Here is a 27760-nt window from a genome sequence, read left to right as displayed (position 1 = left end):
CGTCTGCTCCTCCTGCCTCCATCCATCCATCCAACCCTCCATCTCTTCTCAGCTTCCCTATGCGTATGTGCCTCTCATCACCCATTACCTAGTTAAGCGGCACCTGTTCTCTTGGCCCGATGAATGGCCACGATCCAAAGACATCGCAGCATCAGAAGAGATCGTAATCGATCGCCCGGATACATTCCCCGGGCTACCCATATAAAGAGCGAGAGAACTAAGGCGGATGCAGAATCAGGCACCTCGCTTTTTCCTTTTTCCTCTTTCCTTTTTTGATCCTGTGCTTTTGCTTTTTCTTTCCGGTCTCGTTTTGGTTTTCTTTTCTTTTCTTTTCTTCTAAGACATACATACATATCGATTGGTGTCTGTGCTTTACGAATGTAATGTAATCTACTGCGTAGTATGTCTTTATGCTAGCGCTTATTCTATGCAGAATACTCCCTTTCTCCTACTTTCCATCCCCTTGATCCTATTGATTAGTTTGAATACAATCTGATTCAGACGCATTGCATTGCATTCCAGTCCATTCTGCCGAAGTACGAGGTCGGAGGTCCGAAGTACGAAGGACGCAGGTAGGACGTCTGCAAATTTCCACCGGATTCTTTGCTCTTCTCGCTCCTCCACTAGGAAGAATGTATGCACCCTCTACTTACTCCGTGCACTGGACAGTGAAATCTTTTCTCTACCAGGTGGAGAACCTACCTTAGTTCCTACCAAACACCACGGCGACTCCGACAATACGGGATAGAGTAGACTAAACTACCAGTAGCCAGTTAGACTGTGCCCTTGGTCTACTGCGTATTTAGACCTTCCTACACAGACGAAGTAACTCCACAGAGTACGGAGTCGACACTACCGATTGTGCATAGATAGCGTAGTGGATACGATCCCAAGCTAGCCTAACCCAACTAACCTACTAACTATGGAGATCGGAGAACATACCCATTCGCAAGGGCATTCGTCAACACCGGCAGCAACTAGCAAGCGACATTCCTGTGCTCGAGCGTCCCGGAACGTCAAAAAAGCACCCCCCCCCCCCCCCCCGGGGGGCCCACCTATCATCACGCCTTGCTGTGGCCGTCGCGTCACTTTTCCTTGTAATTTAAGATTTTAGCAGTTTCAGATCGACATGCCGCGCTGCCCTGCAGGCAGGGCGGGTCTGGATTCCGGAAGTCGGCCGCCGCTCAGACTTTTCTTGCTCTTCCCGTTCCCTTTCGCTGGCGGAATTGGGAAGGGACTTTGTTTTGGAATGGATGAGTTGGAGATGAAGGAGGTGGTGGATTGATCGCGTCGCCGCGTAGATTGTAGTTTTCCTTGCGGAAATAAGTCTATGTAAGATCTATCTATTTGGAGGGGTGAAGCAAAAAACACCGAGAACAAGAGAGCAGAATGACAGGCAGTGGAAGTGTCCCGAAAAGTAAGAAAAAATAGCCCAACAAATAGTTTTGTATCGCAGGCCATGACTCCAGCAATGCAATGCTTGCTTAAGAACAAACCAACAGACAGAACAGACAGTTGTGGAGAGGTGAGTATTCGGCCGTGTCACTGTGTCATTAAAAGGGATAAAAAGCCAAGAAAAAGAGAAAATGGAGAGGTGAAAGGGGGAAATGAGCTCGATCGGAGAAGGAAACCGCCCAAGGGGCCTGTTCTCAATGGGTACCTCTAACTTCCGAAAGGCTGGAAGACATGGATACTCATTCCTTCAAGCCATCAAGCCGTATTTGATTGGTGTGAGGCCGTCTGGGAATGAGATCCGGGGATTATGGTTGGTCCCATGAGAATGCGAATGGCTTGAGGAGGCCCCGCGAGCCCAAAAAAGTAAAGAGACGAAAAAAGAGAAGAAAAATAATAATGAGAATGGAAAAAGCGCAAAAGGAAAAAAGAAAAATAAGGAAAGAAAGGCCTCTCCGGGATGACCAAATCGGAGTGGATTTATCCCCTGCAGGAACCACGCAGGGATATCTGCAGCGAGAACGTTGAGGGGTTTCCAGGAAATTTCGTATCTAAGTGGATAAAATGAAAGAATAAAATAGTCAGCCCATTTTTCCTTGCTGTCGTATGCATTCTCTCCCTTCAAGTTCCACGACTGAGGTCAGAGGGTTACACCCTGCCGGACGGTACGCCCATCCGGATTGCAATGGCATGACACTTCACTTACCGCGAGGAGGATAGCCACAGCCATGTAACCAGTACTTATGCTTTGGCGGTGTGGCAGGAGTTGCACCGACAGTGGCTGCAAATCTTGCAGCGCCAAATGGCCACAAATGGGCCCGAATTGCAGTCGGAGCAGCGCCAGGTGAGGATGTTGCCGTTAGTTGCCTGCACGATGGCAAAGGCATGTCCGGAGCATCCGTTGGCCATTGTGTCTCGGTTCGGATGAATGAGATGACTAGTGTCGTTCCATCCGGTCAGTGAGAGGTCAAACTGGACCCGGCTGAAGCTGACTTACAAGAATCGGATGAATAAGGGTGACAAAGAAGCTTTCTGTTGGCCGCCACTGAACCGTGGAACGAGGTGGGGAACCAGAAGAAAAAAGGGACAGGGCAGTATAGGAAGACCCAAGGAATAAATAAAAGAGCTGAGAGTAGAAGGAACAATGAAACTTGAAGCCTTGGGCTGTCGAGGTGGCAACTTAGATCTGGCGCAAGGGGAGAGTGAAACCGACGATGCGCGAGTCAGTTAAGACTTCGTGTTCTGTAATGAGGAATGAAGGATAGGGAGCCAAGGTGAAGATATGGAATGGGTTGTTGGTGGTGAAGAATGAGAAGAATTGAAGCTGATGGAGGAAGGAACGATGGGGATGAAGCTCCATAGTATATATAGGGCGGGCTTTCAAATAGGACCAGGGCCAGACAGGACGTGAGCCATATTCTTTTTTGAGGAATCAATGGATACAGAACGCTGAAGGTGACCGTTCAACATAGGATATCCCAACCAGTGTGACAAGGTCCAGACCATGAAGCCTAGCAAGCTGCATGGAACGACTCTGTTGCGGGAAAGTGATGCAAGAACCCGACTATTGTCTAAGAAAGGACCATTAGTGGAGTGGAGATGGATGGGAAGATGCGTCAAGGGGAAACGAAATCAAAAATGGAATAATAAAAAAAAATACAACCAGCGAGATCGAGAGAAGAAGAAAAGAAAGCGATAGAGTCGAATCATAATCATTGGAAAAAGAAAAAAGAAATAAAAAAACAATAGGGACAGTGATTACTCTAAACAAACAAATAAATTCATCACACAAAGATAAAAATAATAAAAATTAAAAGGAAGTCTAGCCTCCGAAAATCGTCAGGTCGGAGCCAATAATACGGTTCTTGGGCTTCCCAGCAACCAACGCGCCGGGGAAGAAAAAGAAAGTAAGAAAAGAAAGTTGATATATCGCCCAGTGAAAGTGGGCCGGGAGTGGATAATAAACTCACCTCCCCTATTAGCTCGTCAATTGGCATGGGCAAAGGATGATGTAACAGAGCTGGGTGAGGCTCACCGGGAAGTTTGGAAGGTCAAAGGATCCAAATATCCATCCACATTGAGATCTGGAAAGCTGACGCCGATAGATGTTTGGGAGCAAGATCTCGATCCCAGAAATCGGGCGGGTTTGATTGGAGATCGAAAAGTTCCAGGGCACCGGTGCTGGGGATTTGGCATGCAGATCGCCCGGCTCCATAGACGGAAGTATAATGGGTTTTTTATGACAGGATCCTATCCTAGTGCCTTGTCGAGCGCATAAGGATCGTGGCTGGCGATTGATATTGAAATCAGATCAGTCCAGCGGTTGGCTGGTTCGATAGGATATCATTTCCACCGGGTCCGACCCACCTGTCATTGGGGGAGTTGATATTATTATACCGCACATTCGGTCCATATATACCGTGTGCTTTTCTGTCTGGACTTTGCTCCTCGGTCTGCGACTTTCGGTCGCTCCTGAGATCGTAGGGATTGATTGGCCTGCGTGAATTTGATTTCTCTTTCGCACTCGGTGCCTTTGGTCCACTCAAAGCCAAACCAAGGCTGCGAGGCTAGACCAAAGCAGCAGGCATCCGACTCGTTCCCACCCAGCTGCTCGGATGAACTCTCCCTTGGGGCCAACTTGCCTTTCCTAGGCCGTTTGTTTGCTGCCGTCAACACCACCGAGCTGAACCGGTCCACCCCCTTCACCTCCACTGATCCACCCATCAAACAGGGGAAGCCGGACACGGAAAATCCACTGGTGTCTTTTAGTTTCCCCAATGCAATGCCGTCCGGTGTCCAATGCACGATGGATACGTCCATCATTCTGACCTCACCCTCCAAACGGATGTCATGTCGGTCTGCTGCCGGCAGGCTTGTCGCATGGCGAGCCTGGTCGCCGACCAAATGTATTTTTGTTTCCCCCTCCCTCCGTCCTCACGGCCCTCTTTCTCTTGCAGTCTTTTCGCCCTCTCGCAGATCTTAGCCGATCGTAGCGGGCATTTGCAGAGGATCCGCAATTCCGCCAACCAGGTTCGTGACTAAGTGGCTTCCAAAGGGACTTTAGGCCGGCTCCCAACTTCGGTTCCGCCTGGCACTAGTCGGAAAAGTACGACGGCTCCCGAGAAGGAATGAAGTGACCAGTCTAGCCTGTGTCGGAGGATATCGTGACTGACTCCGGCCGGTTTGTGGTTTGACTATTATTTTTCCCCCAATGTTTTGATTTTGAGTCGTTTTTCTTCTTCCCCGCCTCAGTCTCCTTGGTGTTTATTGGATATGCATCCCGATTTCCAAGTCGAGTTAACTGTCCTGCAAGAGAGCAACCGAAAGACAGAGAGGGGTCGCCAGGGATGCAAGTGCAACATTCACCCTCTCTCCACTTCATAGGTGAACTAATCATCCACTAGTAGCCTTCCAGTAAGGTAATTTTGGGTCCAAATCTAGACCCATGGTTGGTAACCCTAGGAAGTAAATCGAGCCGTGGCTAGCGAATCATGCGTCGTCCGAGCCCCTGCCCTGACATCTTCGGGACGCTTGCAGGGCCGCTTGAACTAAAAAAAAGGCTGGGATGTTCCGTCAGAAGTGCAAGGGGGAGGGAAACCAAAACAGCACGCGGTGCATCAGGTGCCCTGAGCCCCGAATTCCAGGATTCTCCGGCGTCCTGGCCCCTGGGCCTGCTTCTCTGGACGTGTGCGACCCACCGTCCACTTTGAGAGCTAGGACCATGAAGCTCCACATGGCCGGTTTGGCTGTCGTGAGTTGAAAGAGAGCCAGTGTTTCCAGTACCACCACATTACAAATTAGCCAGGCAAGCCGAGTCGATCAATGGTCTTTCTGAACCACGATCAACCCTGTCAGGAAGAGGCCGGCCTCGAGGTAGCATGGCAGGCCCAAAGGGCCTAGTCCTCCAGATAGAGTAGACGGCTGACATCCTGCGCCGGCCATTGTCTCAATCAGTAAATGACGACACTGGCCGAAAGGAATCTGGAACTTTTGGGGGACGAATATCCTGATCTACCGGATGTCCTTCCCCGGCGTATTCTTGCCCCGGTTAGTTTGGCTCAGTCGCTAGCCTGACGCCAGTGTCATTTCGTCGCCCGCGGCCCTGGGCTCTAAACTCTCTTCCCCGATTCCGTTGACGCATCGTACTTTTGCTTTCTGACAGGTCTCTTCTTCCTCCCTTTCCCCAAAATTGGTGATATTTGGCACGTCGCATTTGTCCTGCTGTCTTTATCCGCCCCCACAGGTCCTGTTTTATTTTCCGAAAAGCCATTTCGGCTGCCGAGCTGTTTCGGGCTTGCGAAGTGGCACTCTCGATCATGATCCTTTGAAGCGAACTGTTCGCTTAGGTCTCTCGCCTGCTGGGCGGTGGCTTCGTGTTTTTTTTTTTTTTTTTTTTTTTTTTTGTCTTTCGTCAGAACACATCTCTGACGCTTCGATCCATTCGCATTGGGACACTCCCCGATTCAGGAAGAAATCGGTCTTTGCTCTACCACCATCGTCACTTGCAAGGTGTCCCTGGATGTGCTGCAGGAAATGATGCGTTGATACCACCAGCCAATCCGGCTTGCTTGTGATGTCTCCATGCTGCGTATTCTTCTTGCCGGGCACACGCACACCGCTACAACGATCCTTCGGGGCCATTTGAAGACGCAGATCTGTCGACGATGCAGTAGCAAACAGCACTTCAATAGTGCCGTCGTGTGACATCGCCATACCGTCAGCTCGCTGAATGAGAGGCAATCGAATCGACTCTTCCATGACATTCTTCTGCGGATTCCCAGCAAAGGGACGAGCGCATTGAACCACCTCAGTGTTTCACCGGAAATGTCGTTTGGGCCTAGGAGTTGGTGGTTTGCACGATGTCGTCATGCATCTGGCTGAAGATTCTAATCCAAGTAAAGGGAGAAAAAAAGAAAAGCGAGGCTGCGCAGGAGCTGAGCTGAGAAATGCAAATACAATAGAAGTGGATGGGCGATCAAAATATTGCATCCAAAAAAAAAAATTTTTATTCCAAAATCAAAAAGTTTACGGTGAGCAAATATACAACTAGATGTATGTCAAGAATGTCCGAGATAATATCCGACACCACTTCCACCGGCTCGCGCCAGAGTTCCAGTCAAGAGACATGGAACTCAAGAAAGTGGTGTCTTCAGTCCTCGTCATGCCCTGGCAGCTGACCATGCCCAGTTGCCAATTGGCAAAGAGACAAAGACAGCTAACCAAAGCAAAAATGTTTTAATCTTCCAACGCTCCGTTAAGAACAGTCTTGTGAACCAAGTCCAGAGATAGATACCTCCTTTCTAACAAGTTGCCCCTGCAGTACCCAAAGTGGACTGCATCGCTGGTGTTTTCGAATGACAATTCAGTCTCCATTTGTGGAGATGTTGATGTGCATCGAGATGCTTTATGAAGCATGAAGGGATTGTAGTGAAGGAAAAGAACGGGAAATAATTTGGTTCACCAAAAAGTGTTGTCATCATAATTTCACAAGTTCTCCTGGCTCACTTTACCTAAAAGGATATCTCGAAGTCCATGAAGGGGAACTAGGATAGGTCACCCAGGAGAGCAAGGATTCGTGAATACGTTGCCACCATAATGCAAATGATGGCGTCCTTGTATGTTCCAAAAGCAAACAAACCAGCTGCCGCTTGGTTAGGGGAAAGGAAAGAGAATCATCAAATTTTCTTCTGGTCGTAAATGTCTTGAGCCATCATCATTTGAATACCAAACTAATGCTTTCCGGAGCATAGACAGCTCGGAACACGCTGTGGTATAGAAAAAGAAAAAGGAAAAGAACCTCATATTGACAAATGCTGCGCATATTATTCATTGAGGTGGAACAATGCCGAAACACTGCAATGTTCGTTAGCAAACCAAACTCCATAGTATAAGGCGAGACAACTCACCTTTCGCCATAGTGATGACGTCGGATACTCTCCGCAACAAGACTCGAGATGTCAATGACAATCAACTTTTTCGACTTCTTGAGCATTTGAGGGGAAACCGGGAAAGTGTTAGTAACAACAATGTGGTCAATCGACTTGCATTGCTCCATCTGCTCAAGGGACTCATCCCCGAAAAGGCCGTGAGTCGCAATGCAGTAAACCTTCTTGGCACCACCCTTCTTGACAACCGTCTCAGCGGCAGCAATCCAGGATCCGCTCTTATCGATCATGTCATCAACAATGAACACCGTCCTGTCGCGAACATCTCCGACCAGGGTGATAGTCTTCTCCTGCTCGGCAATCCGTCCCACGCTACCTTCTTCGTCCGATGATTCGGCGGCATCAAAGGAGCCACCCAGGGCATGATCCGCGGGCTGGGAGGACGTGGTGGAGATAAGAGATTCGGCCATCGGATCAGAGACGGGCTCACTGTCTTGGCTGGGGTTCGGTCCTGGAGTGGTCTCGCCGGACACAGGAGCCGAGGGCTCGGCCGAGGGGTAATCATCGTCTACAAGCTGACCCTGCACGAGTCTCCCAGTGATGACGTCCCGCACGCGAACGTCAGTGTACTCGCGTGCAGCCTCCAACTCTGACGGGCGGCGGGCACCGGACGAGAGGTCGGGGAAGAGGGAACCGGCCGAAACGGGTTCGACAGCAACATTCTGAGACTTTTCGGACTCAGAAGCCTCATCACTTCCGCTCTGAACATGCACCACAAAGGGGTCTTGCTCTTTGGGGGCAGGGGTTTCCGCTTCCTCAATGGAGTCGAAAAACACGGTGCTGTCCGTCATGGTTACAGCCACCTTCGGGCGTCGTCGGTCAGTAGTGACGATGCCAAAGTTCAGTTTGAGTGTGTCCGCCAATGAAGTGACTCGCTTGGTACCTCCGGCGTTCTTGCTGACGACAACAGCCTCCTTCCAGCCGAGGACGTTCATGCGGATCCAACGCGCGATGAAGGGCTCGGCGAAGAGATTGTCCACGGGCTTTCCAAAGAAACCCTGCATTTGAGATGCCTAGAACGGTTTGAATTTGATAAGAATCCCTCTTGTGATTCGTTGCAGAAAAACAAAGGAATGCCTCCACAACAGAGGTTTTGCCCGTTGGAACTCACATGCAAATCCAGAGTTATCACATGGTCCACGCCGGCGACTGATAGCAGGTTGGCCAGCATCCGAGCGGTGATGGCACCACGGTGACTCTTCTTCTTGGATTGGCGGGAGTACGGGAAGTACCTCGACGACGTCAGCATCAACAGCGTAGCATTCAAACTGGACAGGCTTCATACGGCATGACCGCTAAGAGCAAGGAAGCATCAAGTCAGCTATCACGGTACCAATGGGTGGTGGGGTTATCTTGACAGCCTAAGACGCACCTGTGATGGATTTGGCGGAACCACCCTTGCAAGCAGAGATCATGATCAGCAGCTCCATTACGCTGTCATTGATCTTCCCACTGCCGCTCTGGACGATGTAGACATCTTGGTTCCGAACCGAGACACCAATGTTGACACTGGTCTCGCCATTGGCGAACTTCCCAAGGTTGGCCCGGGCAGGCTGGGTGCCTAAGCGTTCGCAGATGGTATCTGCAAGCAAGGGATGAGATGTCCCGGAAAAAATCTGAACTCCCCGCATTTTACAAGAGTCTCAAGTGTTATGACAGGGCATAGACTGGGGGCTGAAAGAGCAGAGTCAACGTGGGGGAGCAGATCGTGGAACACATCTCATGTGGTTGAGAGGGAGAAAAGGAAAAACAGAGGGAAAAACCGGGCGGAGCTTTTTAAGGTGCGGGAAGAAAAAAGACGGAGAATGAAAAAGAAAAAAAAAAAAAAAAGGACACGTCGTCTTGGGTCGCTGTCGTCTGCCGGACTGCGTGTCCGCCCCGCCCGACGTGATCGCATCGCCCAAAGCATCACCCCGCCATGGTCTTCTTGGTCTCGTCTAGCTCCAATTCCCCTCAATTATGGCCTCAAAATACCCTCCCGTCCAAGGAGGCGGCTCTCTGATTCTTGCCTGGCAAGTCAAGCAAAAGAATATCCTGGTTATCGGTGGTGGGGAGGTAAGACGGTCTTCGCCTAACCAGCATAGTCGCTTTACTAATGACGTCTTCAATATATACGTAGGTAGCTGCTGGTCGGATCCTACATGCCCTCAACGCCGATGCCAAAGTGACCGTCGTCTGTCCGGCCTCCGGTCTCAACGATGAAGTGGCCTTTCGAGTGTCTGAGGGCCAAGTCTCGCATATCGACCGAAACTTCGAGCCGACCGACCTCGACGAGGCGGACATGGTCCTGTGTGCCATTGACGACCCGGAAGCTTCCACACAAGTTTGGAAACTGTGCAAGGAGAAGCGGATACCGGCTAACATTGCCGATGTGCCTCCAGAGTGCGACTTTTACTTTGGTAGCGTGCATCGCGACGGTCCATTGCAGGTGATGGTCAGCACGAACGGAAACGGCCCGAAGCTTGCCAGCATTGTGCGGAAGAAGATCGCCGAAACCCTTCCCGATAACATGGGTGCGGCCATAGACAATGTGGGCAAATTGCGGAAGAAACTCCGGGAGGTTGCTCCTCTGGCGGAGGAGGGGCCTAAAAGAATGAAATGGTATGTTGGATGGTCCCCTTCCTCGGGCGCGATTTTCCCTTGACGCTGACCAATTGATTCTGTAGGATGTCTGGAGTCTGTGAGTCGTGGAGTCTGGATGACCTGGTCCAAATGAACGATCAAGACATGGATGGTCTCTTGGCCCATTACAAGTCCGGCAAGATCCCACCGTTGGAAGAAATCCGATCGAGCTGAGTGCAATTTGGCTCGACGTTTCCGCCGTCCTCGCCGTTGTATGATACGATTTATGAAGCACTACCATGAAATATGATGCCTAACGTATGGGATGGTGAAAAATAGAAATGTCCGCTCTTTTATAGTTCTGATGTGTACATACATGTATAAAGCCCTGCTCAAATGAAGAAACCCGAAAGGGCTGTTAAAACACAAAGACAAATAAGAAAAAACCGACAAGCATTGCTAAGTCTACAAGTTATTCCATCAGGTGTGAGACAAGCCCAACAATCAAGGTGGCGAGGATATCCAAAAACGGTAATAAGAAAAATAGGGATAGAGAAAATTAAGGCTTGGAACATCCCCCAGTCAAGGCTAGCTACTCGATTCGCGAGCGGAGGACTGGGAAATCGACTTCCTCGGAGTAATAGGCGTGTGCATCACCGGAACCCCCAATTTCACCTCACCGATTCTCCGGAGCAGGGCCTGAAGAGCCACCCGGATTTCAGGGTTGAGGTTACGACTTAATAGATCGACGCACAGTGGGTAGAAGGTCTGGACATGTTTATCAAAGCCTTCGGATGGGAAGTTGGTGTAACCGTCGAGTACATCGACAACAACGGGACGCCAGGCTACTATGTTGCGATGTTGCGAGTCTTCATCCAGGAGGACGAAGCTGCGAATGATATCGGCACAGAGTCTAGAGACAGAGATTAGCATCCAACTGAAATTGTCACGAAATAGCCGGGAAACCTACGGGATGAGTGCGGCTTCTGTCGCCACACGATTGCTCTTCCTTTCCTCCCTCTCGTCATGATACATGCGGAAAAGAATATGGACGTAAGTCGCAGCGCTCCCACTCTCCTGCTTCAGCAGGTTTGGTGGCTGCTTCATGAAGCCCTGGCGCCAGAGCTGCATACGGAGCTCCTTGTCTTCATTGAACTTCTTGGCGAACTGGTAACTCTTTTTCAGCAGTCCCATCAACCGGAGAAGCTCAGGACTCGGGATCTGTGCGTAGACCTTGTCGTTGGAGAACAACTCGTGTACAGTTTCAATCATGAGTAATTGAAGCACGCAGTTGGTTATGATCCGGTTGAAAAACCGACGTCGTGCGACGGTGACGGCGGCTGGCTGTTGTTGCACATCGGCTTGAGGTCGGTAGTCCTCCAGCTCCGTGTTGGACGCGGCGGGCATGTCACCCTCCTCATGCTCATTTTCCACATGCTGCAACCCGTTGGTCTTCGATGAGTCGCCGAAATTTTCCGGGACTGAGGCCGAGTCGGCCGACTCTCCCGTGCCATCCTCGGAGCCGTCCGTCTCGCCATTGGCCGGTTTCTGTGAGTTCGACGGCTTCGAGTAGATAGTCGCAGCCGCCGTGAACAGCTCATAGGCGGTAGTCTTGCTGAATAGCTCGACGAAGGCACCTACGACCTTGGTCCAGTGCTCTTGCCCAAACTTCATGACATTCTGCAGTATCAGTTGCTGCAAACAGTTGCTACCAATGCGGGCGATTGTGTCGTTCTCCTGGCAAATGCAAAGAGTAAGCAGCTCCAAGATGCGGTCAAGCATGTACTCCAGCGCGTCGAAATAATGTGTGAAGAGGGTAATCATATTTCTCAGCGCCTGGATCATTGTCGTCGAAAGCCACACCGAAAGTTCCTCGTGGTTGGGTACTTTGGACATCTCAGACTTCGACTGCAGCACGACGAAGATGGGGTAAAGAAGCTGGCGCCAAAGAACGTCCCAGAACTCTTGAGGGAAGTCGCCACCGTGTCGGATCAATGTATCAAAAAGATACGTCAATGCCCTGTTTAAACAAGTCAGCGCAAAGGTGCTACAAGGGGGATTGCGAGAAGGACTTACCGCGATCGAGCCTCAAGGTCATCGCCAGTCATCAGGATGTCCTGGAAGGCAATCAAGATAGGGTACCAGAACTGCTCCTCCTTCGACTGGCGCGTAAGCTGTTTGGCGAGATTCGTGGAGTCAATGATAACCTCTTGCGCTTGAGCGCCGCGGTGGGAGAGAGGACATTCGGGTGCCCTGAGCATTTTTGTGACGGTGGATTTAAGGAGTTCAATCGCCTGCAGGGACTTCTTCTGGAACTTCATGTTCTTAGAAAACTCCGTGAGGCAAACGATCAGATCGGGGAATGCGCCCTGTGTGATAACGACACCAAAGCGAGTGTTGTAGACCTGCGTGACATGCTCGAAGGCCATGTTTACAATGCCCTCTACAGGAATATTAGACATCTGTCAATAAAACTGGGTTGTTGCGTAGAAACTTACCGTAGGGCTCCCGAGCAGCGACAGTGAACACGCCGAACATTGTTTTCCAACCAGATCGGATGTTGTCGCCCCGTGCCTGGATCATCTGAATGAGACACCGCAGAATCATATCCTTTACTGTTACGGCATTGCTGTTGGCCATGACATGCTCGAAGGGCTTGAGGAAGTCCTTTTGGAACTTGAATCCCGGCAGTTCCTCGATCTCCATGAAGCGCATGGAGAGCTGCCGAAGTGAATCCAAGGCAAAGAAGACAACCGTGGTGTTTGAATGACATCCGACATGATTGAAGTGTTGTCCAAGAACCTCCCAGATCTTCGACCACTCGATCCTGACTCGGGTCATGTTGTAGTAACTGATCTCAACCAGCTTCTGCAGACTGTATGTCCGCGGAGAGTCGGTTTGTCCCGAGGACTGAATCTCCTGCCAACTCACATCGCTCAGCGCCCGGATAAAGTCGATAATAGCCTCGTGGGAGAGATTGGCGGTATTAGTAAATATGCGATCCACACCCCGAATCATTTCAGCGGATCGACTTTCCATGGCGACTTCAGCACGGAAAGCGGCCGGGCCATTGACCGACCGCGGACGAGGCCGTCTGGCCGATTGAATCGACCTACGGGAGCCATCCGAAGATGCCTGGGGCACGATGCGAGCCCGAGACACGTCGGGGAGAGATCCCTCATCGACGCCATCCGTCAGGAGCTGGAGTCGATCGAGTTGGCTGACACAGGTCAAGATTTCTCTCCAAGAGCTCTTCAGCCGGTTTCCTTCCGACAAAGCGACATCGAGCAAGACCTTCAAAGCTTCCACGTTCTTGGCCACCATTTCTCTGATGTTGCCCAGGTTCGTGAACTTGGCAAGAGCTGTCACGAATGCAACCCGAGGGGTCTCCAGGTCGAACGCGCAGCTAATACGAATGGCAAGCTTCATTCCCTCCATGCAGAGCTTGATGATTTCCAGGTATTGGGTATCCTGCATGGGAGCAGAAAGGCCGGAAAGGAAAGACATCCAGGTAACATTGAACATCGAACCGACATGCCGGACTGAGGTTGCGGGGATGAAACGCGAAAGGGCTTCTTTGACCGCGGTCTTCCGTTGGGCGCGGATGAGGCTTCTGTAGAGTTGCTCGGTTTTGTTGGCCATTTCCTCCGACGCCTGCGCATACTTCTCGCCCTGGATGTCGCGTCCCACAGTTGCGAAAACCTGCCCAGCCCGAGAAGCCAGGCCAGCCGGGGTGGACGTAGGGATTCCGACGTTGGCGGCATGCTCTCGTTCCGTGTCAAGCACGATTTCGTTATTCGCAATCTCATCGTAGATGGCTCCCAGATAATCATTAGGCAAATCCTGATTATCGTTGATACCCCGATTGTTCTTGATGAAGTCCTCCTTGGTCATACGATTACCCCGGATCTTGGAACTGTGCTGGTCGGTGTTGAGCATGATGACGGAGTACGAAAGCACGTAAGCCGTGTCGGCGTTAGCAAAGGCATTGGGGTTCTGAGTTGTGTACCGCTCAGCGAACTTGAGCATGAATCGATCGATCTTCTGGGCCTCTCCTGGGAGTCGGAAGTGTTGGAGGAATTGACGGAGAGCATCCACAAAACGCCGCTTGGCAAACTCCATCGTGTCCACGAAGGCGTGCATGATGGCGATGTTATCCGCATCTCCCTCACCAAGATATTCACCCAGCATGGCCTTATCCAGCCGATCGTTTCGGACCAGGAAGTTCGCCATGTCTTCCGGAGAGTCGGGCCGTACGAAGCCTTCTTGCACAAAAAGCTTGATACCGCGCTTGGGTTTGAAGTTGAATTGCTGGATGGCATTCGTGAGGGCAATCTTCCGCTGCTTAACTTTTTCTATCTGACCAGGGTCGTCTTCGGCCACTGGCGTGGACCGACCGGTACTGCCATCGCCATCAACCCTCGGTGAGGACAGGTAGGCGCCGACGTTTGTGTCAAGCGACTCTCTGGAGTTATCCATGGACTTTTGCGATGAGTGATTTGGGACAGCAGCGGGCTGATCCGCTATGCGCTGTGAGGCCCAGTTGTCTAACGATTGCAGAATCTCCACCAAACACTCAACCGCTTGATTCTTCAGTATATACTCTGGAGGTACATTTTGCAGATTGGGCTGCTGGGCATTGGCAATATTGGCGGTTGTGAGAGAAGGGGGCAGGGTACCACGCTGATGCCATTCGCTCCCCAGCTTCGAGATCTTAACATAGTGTTCCTGGAATGTCTGCTGCTGCAAGGCATTCACAGCAACTGGTACGCTGCAGTACCGTGACAGCTGCTCGATCATACTGCACAAGAAACCACGTTAGGTACTGCTATCATTGGGAAAGCATATTGATGGTTGAGGACATACTTCTGGAAAATATTTTCTAGCGCCGTTCTGTCACAGTCATAGTTGAGATAGATCTCGACTAACGCCCGCGGATCGCCCGCTAGCCTTTCCAAGATCTCCATGAAATACTGTTTTTGGAAGGTGGGCGAGTTTCGTTTTTCGAGAATGGCGAGGTAGATCTCCTTCAAAAAGACCTCAAGCTCTTTCTGTTTCGAGTCAGATACAGTAAGAAAAAAAAGATTTTATGTGAATTTTAGCAAACCTTCATCATAACTCTCATGTGCTTGAGCATCAGCCAGAATATCTCGCAGCAGACTTCAAAAACTCTCGGCACAGAGCTAGAACCGTTCCGACTGAGACTCAGACACAGATGAGGTCGAACGGCTTGGAGAAGCGTCATGGCATCTGCGCTACTGGAGCTCTGTCGGATCGTCAAAAGCGGAGATGTAAATACGGCAACGTGGTTGTTGATGAGGTAATGAATAAGATGGAGGGAAAGCAACTTCGAGCGCATGTGCTGAGATTTTAGATCCTGCTGCTGATCGTGGCTGAGGATCTTATGGCTCAACTTGCAGAGAGCCCTCAACACCAAAAACGAATCCTTGACGTAGACTTCGTCTTCGTCATCATCTGCAGACCCATCGGCGTCCTCTCTGTCATCAAACCCTCCGCTTGAAGACTTCTTATGTGTCTGGCCGGGCTTGGCACGAGTGACCGTCGTTGGGGCGTTGTCATTGACGGACGTGACATCCTTGCTAGACTCAAAACTTTGCAGCGTGAGTTTTTCGACGGGCTCTTTTAAGACGGGTTGGTCGGCAACTGTCGCGGAGGCCGCATCTGACACAGGGTCTTCATCGTTCGTCTGGCCCACGTCAGGTTCGAGGGTAACGGTGTCCGAGGAAGGGCCCTGTCCCTTTTCACCCTCGCGCAGGTTCAATTCCTTCAGCTCAAGCCTCACGCGCACTCTGTCGAACACCGTGCTAACCATCTGCGTCAAAGACCCCTGGGCAATTTGCTGGTTTTGACTTGACTTGGAGTATATGAAAATGTTGTAAATCTGGCGAACAGCTTTCAGGAGACCCGCTCCATGCACCACGATCTTGTCATTCAACACTGCCGCGAGAAGGGATTTGATGATCTGCTGTTGAATCTCCACCGGCGTGGCCTCATTTTCGAAACAGTCGCAGATCGCATCGATGGCTCGTTCGATCAGGGGTGGCTGCTGTGGCTGCTGCTCCGAGGCTGCCTCGGCTTCCGAACCGCGAATGTCCTGGGCCGAAGGGAAGGCGAAGTACGAATACGTGATCAATTTGCCGATGCAATCAAGCGCCGTCACTTGCAAGGGGATGCTCAGGCTCTTGGTTGCGATATATAGAGGGCGGAAGATCACTTCGGGATCGATGGGTTGGCGGTCCGACTGCTTGACGTTCGCCAGCGCATTCTTCACGGCGGCTTCCAGTTCCTTGCTCTTGCGCGCTTCCCTCGAGGCGCCGATGGCGTCGAGGGCGGTCACTATGAACACGGTAGAGCTGACGGGCTGGGTCGCCAACGTGGCAGTTGTCGATCTCGAATCCGAGCGTAGTCGGGCATCAGGGACGGGCTCATCCTGGGCAGGAGCTGTATCTTCGGCCTTTTTGCTCTCGTCGGGAGAGTCCCTCTCGGGGCTAGCTGTTGAGTCTTCGGCCGGGCTCGCTGAGCCTTCCTCCTTCCGGTCTGGCGAAGGTTCCGGGTCATCACCGGTCTCTGCGGGTTGGTCGGCAGCGTCCTGCGGAGGAGACGAATCGTGGTCGGGGGATTCTGTGCCGTCAGCAGGCTCCGAGCTGGCTTGCGGTTCGTCTTGGTCCGGACTTTGGTCCGCGTCAATCTCTAATCGCTCGGACTCATTGGGCAACGTGGGTTTGTTTTCCTCGACGGCCTCAGGGGACTCGGGATGCGTGGAGACATCGACCCCGGTCTCCTTGCCGTCTGCCTGCGGTGTTTGGGCAGGCTCGCGGGGAGAGCCGTTCTCGACTTCGGCCATTTATGCGAGACTCCGTCCGCAGAATCCAGAAGGCAGTCGACGAGGGGTCCACATGGGACTATTTGCGAGGAGCGTAGAACGAGGGGGGATGGCGAGAGCACGGAATGGCAATGCGGGCCCAGGAACGAGCAGGCAAGCGGCATGCGTGTCTTCTCCCGCGCCCGCGGACTACGGCCGCCGGTACGTGCCGGAGACGTGGCGCTGACATAATCGGGGCTACGGCGGCAGCCGGCGACTCTATTCCGATCGCTCACCGGGAAGCTCAACAGAAAAGTTCCTGAGAGCTGCAATCCTCAACTCTTTATGATACCAGGCCCCGTCCACCTGCCATCCGCCGTCCACCCCCTTCGTATCCCCTCTCTCCACTCTTGATCGAGCCGCGGGCCTCTCCCTGTCTCATACTCACAGCATTTGGGCACCATGGTTGCCTCTGCTGTCCGGATGCGCACCCCCAGCGCCATGTTCTTCTCCAAAGGCGCCGCCTCCTGCCTGAAGAGGCCGCAGGCCATGCACAGATTCAAGGAGACTCTCCAGTATGGGCCGCCATCGATTTTCTGATTCCTCTATCAATGCCCCGATGCTGATTCTCTTTTTCTCCTATTTTGCAGACCCCAATTGCCTGCGTTCTCCGCCCTTTCCCGATACTATGCCTCCAAGTGTATGTTATCCGGTTTTTTTTCACCCGGCTGACTCGGGCGTTATCTGCGTCCACCACCCCTGGCAAAAGATACCAATCTAACATGTCATCGTTACAGCCTTCCCTCCCCACACTATCATCAGCATGCCCGCTCTGTCGCCGACGATGACCGCCGGAAACATTGGCGCGTGGCAGAAGAAGGCCGGTGACGGTCTGCAGCCCGGTGATGTCCTCGTGGAAATCGAGACCGATAAGGCCCAGATGGACTTTGAGTTCCAGGAGGAGGGTGTCCTCGCCAAGGTCCTGAAGGACAGCGGTGAGAAGGACGTTGCCGTCGGATCTGTACGTGTTTCATCTCCCAAGAAACTGGCCACTTGGTCTCTCGCAGAGATTTGCTGACCGGGGTTTTCTTTGCCCTTTCCACAGCCTATCGCCGTTCTGGTTGAGGAGGGTGCCGATGTCTTGCCGTTCGAATCGTTCAGCCTGCAAGACGCCGGTGGCGACAAGTCCGCCGCGCCCGCTCAGGAGAGCAAGGAGGAGTCCAAGGGCGATGCCGCCCCCGCCGCCTCGACGTCGGAGCCCGAGCCCGTTGCTCAGGAGCCCGAGACTTCGGGTGAGAAGCTCCAGCCCAGTCTGGACCGTGAGCCCGCCATCAGTCCTGCCGCCAAGGCCCTGGCTCTCGAGAAGGGTGTCTCCATCAAGGCCCTCAAGGGCACCGGCCGTGGTGGTCAGATCACCAAGGAGGACGTCGAGAAGTTCAAGCCCAGCGCCTCCGCCGCTGCCGGCCCCACTTACGAGGACGTTCCTCTGACCTCCATGCGCAAGACCATTGCCAACCGTCTTCAGCAATCCATGCGCGAGAACCCCCACTACTTCGTCTCGACCACCCTGTCGGTCACCAAGCTCCTGAAGCTCCGCCAGGCCCTGAACGCCTCCGCCGACGGCAAGTACAAGCTCTCGGTCAACGACTTCCTCGTCAAGGCCTGTGCCGCCGCCCTCCTGAAGGTCCCCGCTGTCAACTCCAGCTGGCACGAGGAGAACGGCCAGGTCGTCATCCGTCAGCACAAGACCGCCGACATCAGCGTTGCCGTGGCCACCCCCTCCGGACTGATTACCCCCGTCGTCAAGAACGTGCAGAACCTTGGTCTGTCCAGCATCTCGAACCAGGTCAAGGATCTCGGCAAGCGTGCTCGTGACAACAAGCTGAAGCCCGACGAGTACCAGGGCGGTACCTTCACCATCAGCAACATGGGCATGAACGCCGCCGTCGAGCGTTTCACCGCCGTCATCAACCCCCCTCAGGCCGGTATCCTGGCCGTCGGTACCACCCGCAAGGTTGCCGTGCCCGTCGAGACCGAGGAGGGCACCTCCGTCAAGTGGGACGACCAGATCATCGTCACCGGTAGCTTCGACCACAAGGTTGTCGACGGTGCCGTTGGAGGCGAGTGGATCAAGGAGCTGAAGAAGATTGTCGAGAACCCTCTGGATCTTCTTTTGTAAGCGCATTTGCGGCTGATTTGGGATTCCGATCGGATTGACAGCTGCTCCGATCGGCGTTCCTTGGTTTTTTTGGAGGATTTGTTTTAATATGTATTAAAAATCAGCTTGGTTTTTTCCCTTTTTCTTTGGCCATTCAGAGGCCCGTTCTAAAGTACAGTCCATAAGATCTCAATTCATTTTCTATGTTCAATTCATGTCCATCCCTTGGTAGTATAGACTCCTGTGGTGGCTGGTGCTGCCGGTGGGGCTTGGCACGACGCACTCGCATGAGCCCACCCGGCCTATGATGTGATGTCATGCTCGCAACCCTGGCACGGCCGCTATAAAGGTTCCCTCCCCCCAAACTTTCTTCGCGCTCTCGTTCCTGCATTTTCTGACTAGCCCGTTCTTTGAGATTCACTCCCTTTTGCTCCCGATTCTCCTTGTAAGTTATCCTGGCCGGTCGACTCGACTGCTTCGCATCTTGGCGTGCGACTAGCTGGTCGTGTGAGGACGCACCTGATCTCATGATTCTAGACCAGACTCTCTCCTATCATCTCCTATCATCTCATATCCTCACTCTCACCTACCAACAACTCTCAACATGTCTTACGCCGAAGCTGCTGCCCAGGGTCCTAAGCAGAGCCCAGCTGATGTGAGTTCCACCCTTGTTCCTTCGCCTCGGCACTGTACCGAGTCTACCGATGGAATTGCATGCTGACTGATCTATCCTTAGGCGTGAGTGAACTCCCCGGCGACATCAGTACTTGCCAAAGATAGCTAACATACCAATCAAGTCGCGCCCCCGAGATCTCCAAGGTCTACAAGGATGAGTCCGAAAGCACGGCGTCCCTGGTTGACGTCGACTCCCCCCACGTCACCACCGTCGAGCCCGGTTTCCTGAACCAGGACATCAAGACGGCGACCCAGGCCGAGCGCGTGGAGCGCGAAGAGGAGGACGAAGAGAAGGAAAAGAAGGCTCGCGCCGAGCGCAAGGCCAAGGCCAAGTCCTCCGGCATTCGCAACAACAAGAGCAACCCCGTGTACCTGACCAATGCCGTGCTCCTGAGTGCCGTCGGCGCAGGACTTGGACTTGGCGCCTACCGAAAACACCTCGATGGCAAGCTGTCGTGGCAGCTCGTTGGTCTGTGGTCCGGGGCTGTCGGAGCCTTCGGTGCCGTCGACTACTTCGTTAGCAAGTGAGTGCTCTATCTTTGTTGGACTATTTGAGAGAAGTGTTTGACTAATGCGTATCGTTCTTGTAGGTGGTTCCTTCAGAACAAGTTTCCTCCCAAATAGATGCATTCCTACGTGACTGGTGGATGATTTGGGTCGGTTGACTTTTGACTGTTGACTTTTTGTCACTATTACCCCGGGTTTGCGATTGTTCTTTTTTGTCTTTTGTAGAGGCTGGAGTTCAAGCAGTGGTGGGAGGATATTCATTTCACTGGTTTGTTCATACTTTTCAGTTACTTGAGCTGGTTTAGTCTAGTACTAGTGGTCGAGTAGTGTTATTATTTTAATCCACTCTACTCTTATTCCATACTCTACTTCTGCTGCAACGGTTAAGGTAGTACTATATATATATCGGTATAGGCACTAGTAGTAGTACACAGGGAGGCTACACTAAAGAAACCTCTTGTATTTCTATCCAGCACAACTATTGGAATAAAGTCCTACGAATCCAGTCAGCAACATAAAGCCAGCCGAACAGAATCTATTGATGGCAACTCCAATGGTGAACGGCTGTTGAAGCCGATAGGCAGAAGCGGAGGCGGTCAGCGGCGTCAGAATGGCAAGAACATGTGGCCTTGGCCCGCATACTTATTATTAGCATCATCGTGCGAACACGTCGACGCCGACACCGACCAGAAAGTGGAAGCGGTCTTGTCTTGTCCTTAGTGTCTGAAGGTATTCTCAGTTCTCAGAACTCTAAATCCAGCCGACATCTATCTTCTTTCTGGCAACTCCTGTCTCCCGATCCCGCGGTAAACACGCCGGTTGCCCATACACAGAAATTACCTTGCGCTTCAAATAAAATGGTGCGTCTCCCTGCTTAAAAGTCTTGCATTGATGCACTGTCATTTGGTCGCTTCAGATAGCTAATAGACTGCGATGGATAGAATTCCCTCTTTAATTCCGCACTCAAGCAGTCGTCTGCCATCCGGCGCGATCTGGACACATTTTCGCAATCCCCTGCGACATCCTCGGCAGCTTTGCAGGGTACGTGGGTTCTGTTCTATACACTGTGCAGGATATGCTTTCTTCTGGCATGTTTGGAAGACTGAATACTGATCGCACTCTATAGGCCAGATAGCAGCTTCTCTTGCCTCTCTATCACGAACGATCGACGACTACTCGGCCCTGTCCAAGAAGGAGCTTATTCCTGAGAAACAAGAGAAGGCATTTGAACGAACCAAGAAATTCCGATCGGAGCTTGCAGACTATCGCCAGCATTTCGATCAACTACGAAAAGAGAGAGAGGATGCGGTGAGTCGAGCCTTGAATTCTGGACGTGCTGTTTGCATCTGGCGACGATAGCTGACTGACCATTTTTTGATGAACAGCAATCCGTGACGAATCGCAATGAGCTTCTCGGCCGACGACCGCACCATACAGCCACCCCCGAGAACCCGTATGCGCAATCATCACTCCCCAACCCGTCGCCGTTTGCGCCGTCTTCCTCTCGAGGCGGTCTCAGTTTTGGTGCCTCGCCGGCAGACTACAACCGGGAGACGCATGCGCTTCGCGAACAGTCCTTCCTCGGTACCACGAACACGCAATTGGACGAGTTCATCGACCGGGGACGAGCGGTCCTTGCGGACCTCGGCGACCAGCGAGAGGTTCTCAAAGGTACACAGCGTCGGTTGTACAGCGTCGCCAACACTCTGGGCGTCAGCGGGGAGACGATTCGCAAGGTCGAGCGCCGGGCGAAACAGGACAAGTGGATTTTCTGGATCGGAGTGCTCCTGTTCTTCCTGTTTTGCTGGGCGGTGTTGCACTTTTTGCGGTGAATGTGATGGGGCGATGTTTATATATGACGAAGGGTCTTATGTATCAGTAGTCACTCGCTAGTTTCTTTTTTCCTTTGTTGCTCTGATTCTGAGAGTTAGTTCAATTGGCCAGCGCCGGCGTTTGGGGGATGAAGTAATTGAATCAACAGATATAGCACTACGCGGGATTCAAGAAGTCAGGTAGTCCAGTACAGTAATCCAGTACATTTAGTCTGCAGAATATGCAGAATAAGTTCGTAGAGCATGAGTCCACAATATACTACTACTACTGGCTGCCGTGTCAACCGTCGTGGGTCGGAAAACGGAGCGATTTAGCCGCCCCAATGAATCGACTCCTTCTCACCGGCAACCAACGGCCCTTCGCTTCTTCCCTTCCGTCTCTTCCTCTTCTTCTCCCTCCCTCCGTCCGTCGCATTTGTTTTCTTCTCTTCCATCCACTCTCTCATCTCCCCCACTCCATTCCATTCAGATAGATTCTTTTCTGTCTCCTTCCCACAGCCACAATGTTCGCCGCTCGTCAGGGTTTCAACCTCTTCCAGAAGCGCAGCTTCTCTGCCTCTGCCCGCCAGGTGTGTGAACCTTTCGTTCCTCGCCCTGAACCTCGGCGCTCCTCTCGAAACGTGCTAACCTTCTTTTCCTTCTCTCCAGGCTTCCAAGGTTACCGTCCTCGGTGCCGGCGGTGGCATTGGCCAGCCTCTCTCTCTCCTGCTCAAGCTCAACCCCCGTGTCTCTGAGCTCGCTCTCTACGACATCCGTGGTGGCCCTGGTGTGTTCAGCTCCCCAACCCGTCCGCGCCGGTGATCGGAGCTTGGCTAACCTTGTCTTTCTTTCCCTTCATCCAGGTGTCGCCGCTGATCTCGGCCACATCAACACCAACAGCGTCGTCTCCGGATTCGACCCTACTGCCTCCGGTCTCCGTGATGCTCTCAAGGGCTCTGAGATCGTCCTCATCCCCGCCGGTGTTCCTCGCAAGCCCGGCATGACCCGTGACGGTATGCACGATTGTGCAATTTTTCTGACCCCCAAGTACCTTCCAAGGTCCTCGAAAGCTGATCCCATCTCAATTGAATAGACCTTTTCAACACTAACGCCTCCATCGTCCGTGACCTTGCCAAGGCCGCCGCTGAGGCTTCCCCCGAGGCCAACGTCCTCGTCATCTCCAACCCCGTACGCAGCCTTGCCCCCTAGTTACTCTGCGGAACCGACGGCTAACTGTTTCACTAGGTCAACTCCACCGTCCCCATCGTCTCTGAGGTCTACAAGGCCCGCGGTGTCTACAACCCCAAGCGCCTGTTCGGTGTCACCACCCTTGACGTCGTCCGTGCCTCCCGCTTCATCTCCCAGGTCCAGAAGACCGACCCCGCCAACGAGGCCGTCCCCGTCGTCGGTGGCCACTCTGGCGTGACCATCGTTCCCCTCCTTTCCCAGTCCGGCCACCCCAACATTGAGGGTGAGGCCCGTGACGCTCTTGTCAACCGCATCCAGTTCGGTGGTGACGAGGTTGTCAAGGCCAAGGACGGTGCCGGTTCCGCCACCCTCTCCATGGCCATGGCCGGTGCCCGCTTCGCCGAGTCCCTCCTCCGCGCCGCCCAGGGCGAGAAGGGTGTCATCGAGCCTACCTTCGTCGACTCTCCCCTCTACAAGGACCAGGGTGTCGACTTCTTCGCCTCCAAGGTCGAGCTCGGCCCCAACGGTGCTGAGAAGATCCTCCCCGTCGGCCAGGTCAACGCCTACGAGGAGAAGCTCCTCGAGGCTGCCCTTGCTGACCTCAAGAAGAACATCAAGAAGGGTGTTGACTTCGTTGCCGCCAACCCTTAAATTACTCTTCTCTAATCACCGAGAAAGTACAGGGTAAATAAAAATGGTTAGATAGATCGATTCGTCTGCAGCCGCCTCTCCTCCTTGTATAACAGTCCCTTGTGTATCTTGTTTAGCTTATCATATTTGAACCCTAAATTCCCCTTTATTCCCCCTACCCGCATCGACTTTTATAATTGGAGGATTGTGCTGCTGCAGTATGTGGACCGCATTTTCTTTTTTCGTTGGCATTGAGTCTGGGATGTTTTTTTCCGGAACTTTTTCTATATGGCTCAATCTAATGGAATAGAATGTTGATGGGGGGAAAGGGAACATGATCGTGACGTATGTTTCCATAACTTAAATGAAAGAAGTCTTTTCTTATTTGACGTCATGTAGAGTGACTGCTCCAAAATCAATCAACTTGTATTCGTATCCCTCGCTTCCTTCATTCATGTATCTAGTGTTTGAATCTGCGTTCCTCAACGAAGACCAGGGTCAATCTGCCAGATAGATCGTAGCTGTAGTTCAATAAAACGAACGCATAACGCATGGTGGACAGATCTTCGCTTCGCTATCTTTGCTCGCCAGTCTGATGTCATGTTATCAATCAATCAATCAAGCCATCGAATGGATGAGACCATGGCAAATAAAAGAAGAAGAAAAACCAAGGTAAACCAAATCAAAAAATCAATCCTCTCTTCGCGTGAACCGTGCATTGCATAAAATAAAACAAACCAATTGAACCAAACCAAACCAACCAGACAAAACGAGACAAAACCAAAGAAAAGAAACAAGACGGAAACAGATCCTAAGATTGCATAGCATGGCGTAACTGGCATAGCATCGTAGACTCGTTAAAGTCATAAAGTCGAAAGGGATTTTTTTCTCTTTTCTCTTTTTTCAAAAAGCAGAAAACGTTCAAACTGAAAGACCAAAAAGAAAGGGTATTCTTCATGCCTTGCACTCCACACCACTAATGAAGTTCAGAAAACCAGAACCCAGAAAAGGAAAGGAAAGAATCACGTATAACTTCTCATAGCGTCAATATAGCCCATTCCGCCACGGAGGTCATGGTCGAATGTTTCGGCGACTTCAAGAACACGCTTGATGTGTTCCATGGAGAGAGGGGTGCCTTCGTTGACGGCGAGGGCCTGGGCGGTGCGCACGGAGTTTTTGATCTAATAATTGGGTTAGTTTTCAGCATAGTTTAAAGGAAGGGAGAGGACATACTTGACGGCCGTTCAGATTGTGACGAGCCAGCGCATCGTAATCCTTCTCGGTAAATTTCGCGGTCGTAACGCCCTCCATAGCCTGCACTCGCTCGAGGAACATCATCCAGACGCTGCGCTTGGCTTTGGTCGGCAGATCACCGTACCGCAGGGCAACGTGAATACGGGACTGGAAGGCGTCGTCGAAGGTCTCCACGCGGTTGGTCGTCAGGAAGAGGATCCCCTGGAAATATTCGAGGAGACGCAGGAAGATGCTGACGAGCGCGTTGCGGTGGATGTCCTGGATCGTGCGCTTCTCCAGGAAGATATCGGCCTCGTCCAGCAGGAGAACGGCGCCCCAGGAGTGAGCGATGTCCAGGATCTTGTTCAACTCGCCTTCTAGGGTGCGGGAATCGGTGCCGAGCTCGCCGGCGCTGACCATATACAGGGGTCGCTTGAGCAGTTCGGCGATGCCCTCCGCGGTGAGCGTCTTTCCGGTGCCGGGCGGGCCATGCAGCACGGCGACGAGGCCTTTGCCCTTGCCTTGAATGACGTCGTCGATATTCTGCGCCGCGCAGAAGGTGTGCGACTCCACCAGGGCCTTGACGATGGACTTCTGGTTGTCCGGCAGCACGAGCGAGTCAAAGGCGTCCTCGTTCCAGTCGATATCACTGATGCCCGAGATGCTGAATTCGAGCCACAGCTTCTCGCTGAAGGCGAAACCCAGCACGACGGGACTCGCGATAAGGAGCTCCTCTTCCGTGAATTCCCGATCGGTGTCTTCAACCTGGTCCATGTCTTCTTTCTGGATCTCGTTGCCGTTCTCATCCAGTTCCACCTCAACGACGTGCGGCCGGCCCTCCTTGTCGCGGATCACCTTATAGCGCACGCGAGGAGCATCGGAATCCCTGCGGGGAGCGTAGGTCTCTTCGTCCTCCGAGCCGGACATCGCACAGCAGCAGCCCTCGCTGCCGTCGTCGTCATCGGCATCCAGGAAGTCGGGGTCTTTGGGGCGGACGGTGCTGATGGGGTAATTCGGATTGATGCGGCGATGGATTGCCGGGTCGATCATCACGCGTCCGTTGATATTGACCTTGATCACGGTGCGCTTCTTCTTGTAGAAGGCCATGCCCTTGTGGTAACGGTAGTTCATGCCCCGCAGAGCCACAAACTTCTTGCCACGTTCGATCAGCTTGGCCTGAACGCTGTCGGCTTCACGGTGGTACTTGAGCGGGTAGCAGCCCAGGCTGGTGATCTTCCGGGCGCCTTTGAAGCTCTCCACCTCGGCCGCCATGGTGCCCATGCCGAAGGTCTTGCCGTCATACTCCAGGTAGCGGCCCTCGATGCTGTACCACTGGCCCTTCATGAACGATGACTCCTTGGTGGCATATTCAATCTTGAAGGCGCGCGGCTCATCCTGGTTCCCGTAGGTAGGAGTGTAGGCAATGGTGTTCGGCTTGAACAAGGCCCAGAGCAGCTCAAAGGTGATCATATTGGCTTCAAGCAGGGGATAGAGGGTCTTCTTGGTCTCCGCATAGTCGGTGTCTAGGTACTTCAGCAAGACTTTGAGATGCTGCGCCTTGAGGTTGGCGGCGTTCCGGGCCTTCTTCTTCTCCGTTTTGGCCTGCTGCTTCAATTCCTTCATGTACTGACGGGTCTCCTCCAGGTACAAGAAGAGCATGTTAGGATCGACGACGGCAGTTTCCTGCACCAGGCTGACTCCCTTGACGCCGTCCATGACCTTTGCCAGAGCATCGCGCAGGTGCTTGCTCTTGATATCCACCACCGTCTCGAGATACTTGTTGTCCCAGTCAAACTTGCGGCGCACGGTAAAAAGATACTGGTCCCACTCGTTGGCCCCGGGGTCGTCCACAGTCTCCGTCAGCTTGAAGTTGTGTATTGTATTGTCCCATACTAAAGCAAGACGTCAGCCATATGAAATAAAACGTTATGTGAAACAAGAGGGACTGCAAACATTGATCGACCCGCTTGAAAGCGATTTTCGAGGCGGCGGCCTTCTTCCGGCCTTTGGAGCGTTGCGAGCCTCCCTTCTGACCGTCATTCAGACCGTCGGACGCCCGCTTCCCGCGGTGCTTGCCCCGGCGCTTCTCTCCCTGCTTGAGTCGCAAAGCTGCCAGCTTCTCCTTGGCCAAGGACAGCGCCGTGTCGTCCAGGTCGGTCTCGTCCTCCTCCTCCAGCGGGTCCTCGGACGAATCATCCTTGCGCACCTTCTTGGCCTTGCGGGCCTTGAGCTTAGAGACCAGCTTCTTCAGCGCCTTCTCATCCAACGACGAGGATTCCTCACTCTCCTCCTCCTCCGACTCAGAATCCGACTCGTCCTGGTAATGCGACCGCGTCTTCTTCTTCCTGCCGCTCTTCAGCGCCCGTCTCGATCGGTTCTTCACCCGCTTGCGTCGGGGCTTCTGATCCGGCTCCGACTCGGACTCCGCGGAGGCAGAATCGTCGTCGGAGGCGGAGTCGGCGACGCTGTCGACGTCTCCATCGGAGCTGGAGGCCGACGAGCTGTCATCACTGGGGGTGACGACGGACGAGGGTTTATTGGACTTGTGGGACTTTCTCTTGGGGCGGTCCGACTCCTTGGCGGGATGTTTCTTGCAGGTCTGTTTGGGGGAGGTTTCGGACACCGAGACGGCGGACTTGGCTTCCGGCTTGACGGCGGAGTTGTCGGCCTGGGGGTCGGCGTCGTGTTTTGTTTCTGGGGCGACGGAGGAGGTGGGATCGGCCATGCTTCAGGATAATAAATTTGGGATGCTTGGGCCAGGAAATGATTGGGGAGG

The 27760-nt window shown here is 52.8% G+C and overlaps 7 protein-coding genes across 7 annotated transcripts; 4 read left to right on the top strand and 3 right to left on the bottom strand.

Moving 5' to 3' along the window:
• The first annotated feature begins 1603 nt into the window (after positions 1 to 1603).
• Positions 1604 to 2065, top strand: P170DRAFT_261798 (uncharacterized protein). The gene has a single exon (XM_024843080.1). It carries the CDS (start codon positions 1747 to 1749, stop codon positions 1978 to 1980), a length of 234 nt encoding a protein of 77 aa, XP_024701437.1. The 5' UTR covers positions 1604 to 1746; the 3' UTR covers positions 1981 to 2065.
• A 5209-nt stretch (positions 2066 to 7274) lies between these two features.
• P170DRAFT_479056 (ribose phosphate diphosphokinase subunit PRS1) lies at positions 7275 to 9028 on the bottom strand (the record flags this gene model as incomplete). Its single annotated transcript, XM_024853621.1, has 5 exons — positions 7275 to 7305; positions 7359 to 8410; positions 8509 to 8629; positions 8683 to 8692; positions 8770 to 9028. The coding sequence occupies 5 exons, from the start codon at positions 9026 to 9028 to the stop codon at positions 7275 to 7277; spliced, it is 1473 nt and encodes a 490-aa protein (XP_024701436.1).
• A 211-nt stretch (positions 9029 to 9239) lies between these two features.
• On the top strand, positions 9240 to 10367 carry P170DRAFT_512709 (bifunctional precorrin-2 dehydrogenase/sirohydrochlorin ferrochelatase MET8). The gene is made up of 3 exons (XM_024855012.1): positions 9240 to 9452; positions 9517 to 9998; positions 10064 to 10367. Exons 1-3 carry the CDS (start codon positions 9357 to 9359, stop codon positions 10191 to 10193), a joined length of 708 nt encoding a protein of 235 aa, XP_024701435.1. The 5' UTR covers positions 9240 to 9356; the 3' UTR covers positions 10194 to 10367.
• Positions 10368 to 10403: 36 nt separating this feature from the next.
• On the bottom strand, positions 10404 to 15050 carry P170DRAFT_261760 (Arf family guanine nucleotide exchange factor SEC7). The gene is made up of 5 exons (XM_024843079.1): positions 14826 to 15050; positions 12458 to 14760; positions 12036 to 12402; positions 10930 to 11979; positions 10404 to 10872 (listed from the first exon to the last, which is right to left on the bottom strand). Exons 1-5 carry the CDS (start codon positions 14924 to 14926, stop codon positions 10548 to 10550), a joined length of 4146 nt encoding a protein of 1381 aa, XP_024701434.1. The 5' UTR covers positions 14927 to 15050; the 3' UTR covers positions 10404 to 10547.
• Positions 15051 to 17225: 2175 nt separating this feature from the next.
• P170DRAFT_458271 (dihydrolipoamide acetyltransferase component of pyruvate dehydrogenase) lies at positions 17226 to 22113 on the top strand. Its single transcript, XM_024851779.1, has 8 exons — positions 17226 to 17357; positions 17433 to 17482; positions 17580 to 17803; positions 17888 to 18957; positions 19738 to 20139; positions 21163 to 21167; positions 21249 to 21430; positions 21508 to 22113. Exons 1-8 carry the CDS (start codon positions 17245 to 17247, stop codon positions 21952 to 21954), a joined length of 2493 nt encoding a protein of 830 aa, XP_024701433.1. The 5' UTR covers positions 17226 to 17244; the 3' UTR covers positions 21955 to 22113.
• A 277-nt stretch (positions 22114 to 22390) lies between these two features.
• P170DRAFT_439805 (malate dehydrogenase) lies at positions 22391 to 24122 on the top strand. The gene is made up of 5 exons (XM_024849925.1): positions 22391 to 22523; positions 22603 to 22720; positions 22797 to 22946; positions 23027 to 23121; positions 23179 to 24122. The coding sequence occupies exons 1-5, from the start codon at positions 22458 to 22460 to the stop codon at positions 23770 to 23772; spliced, it is 1023 nt and encodes a 340-aa protein (XP_024701432.1). The 5' UTR covers positions 22391 to 22457; the 3' UTR covers positions 23773 to 24122.
• Positions 24123 to 24773: 651 nt separating this feature from the next.
• Positions 24774 to 27709, bottom strand: P170DRAFT_364940 (ATP-binding protein; the record flags this gene model as incomplete). The annotated part of the gene is made up of 3 exons (XM_024844673.1): positions 24774 to 24932; positions 24985 to 26876; positions 26938 to 27709. The coding sequence occupies 3 exons, from the start codon at positions 27707 to 27709 to the stop codon at positions 24774 to 24776; spliced, it is 2823 nt and encodes a 940-aa protein (XP_024701431.1).
• Positions 27710 to 27760: the final 51 nt, after the last annotated feature.

Source organism: Aspergillus steynii (assembly GCF_002849105.1).
Source record: "Aspergillus steynii IBT 23096 chromosome Unknown P170scaffold_7, whole genome shotgun sequence".
Taxonomy (NCBI): domain Eukaryota; kingdom Fungi; phylum Ascomycota; class Eurotiomycetes; order Eurotiales; family Aspergillaceae; genus Aspergillus; species Aspergillus steynii.
This window is presented reverse-complemented; position numbering and strand designations above follow the sequence as displayed.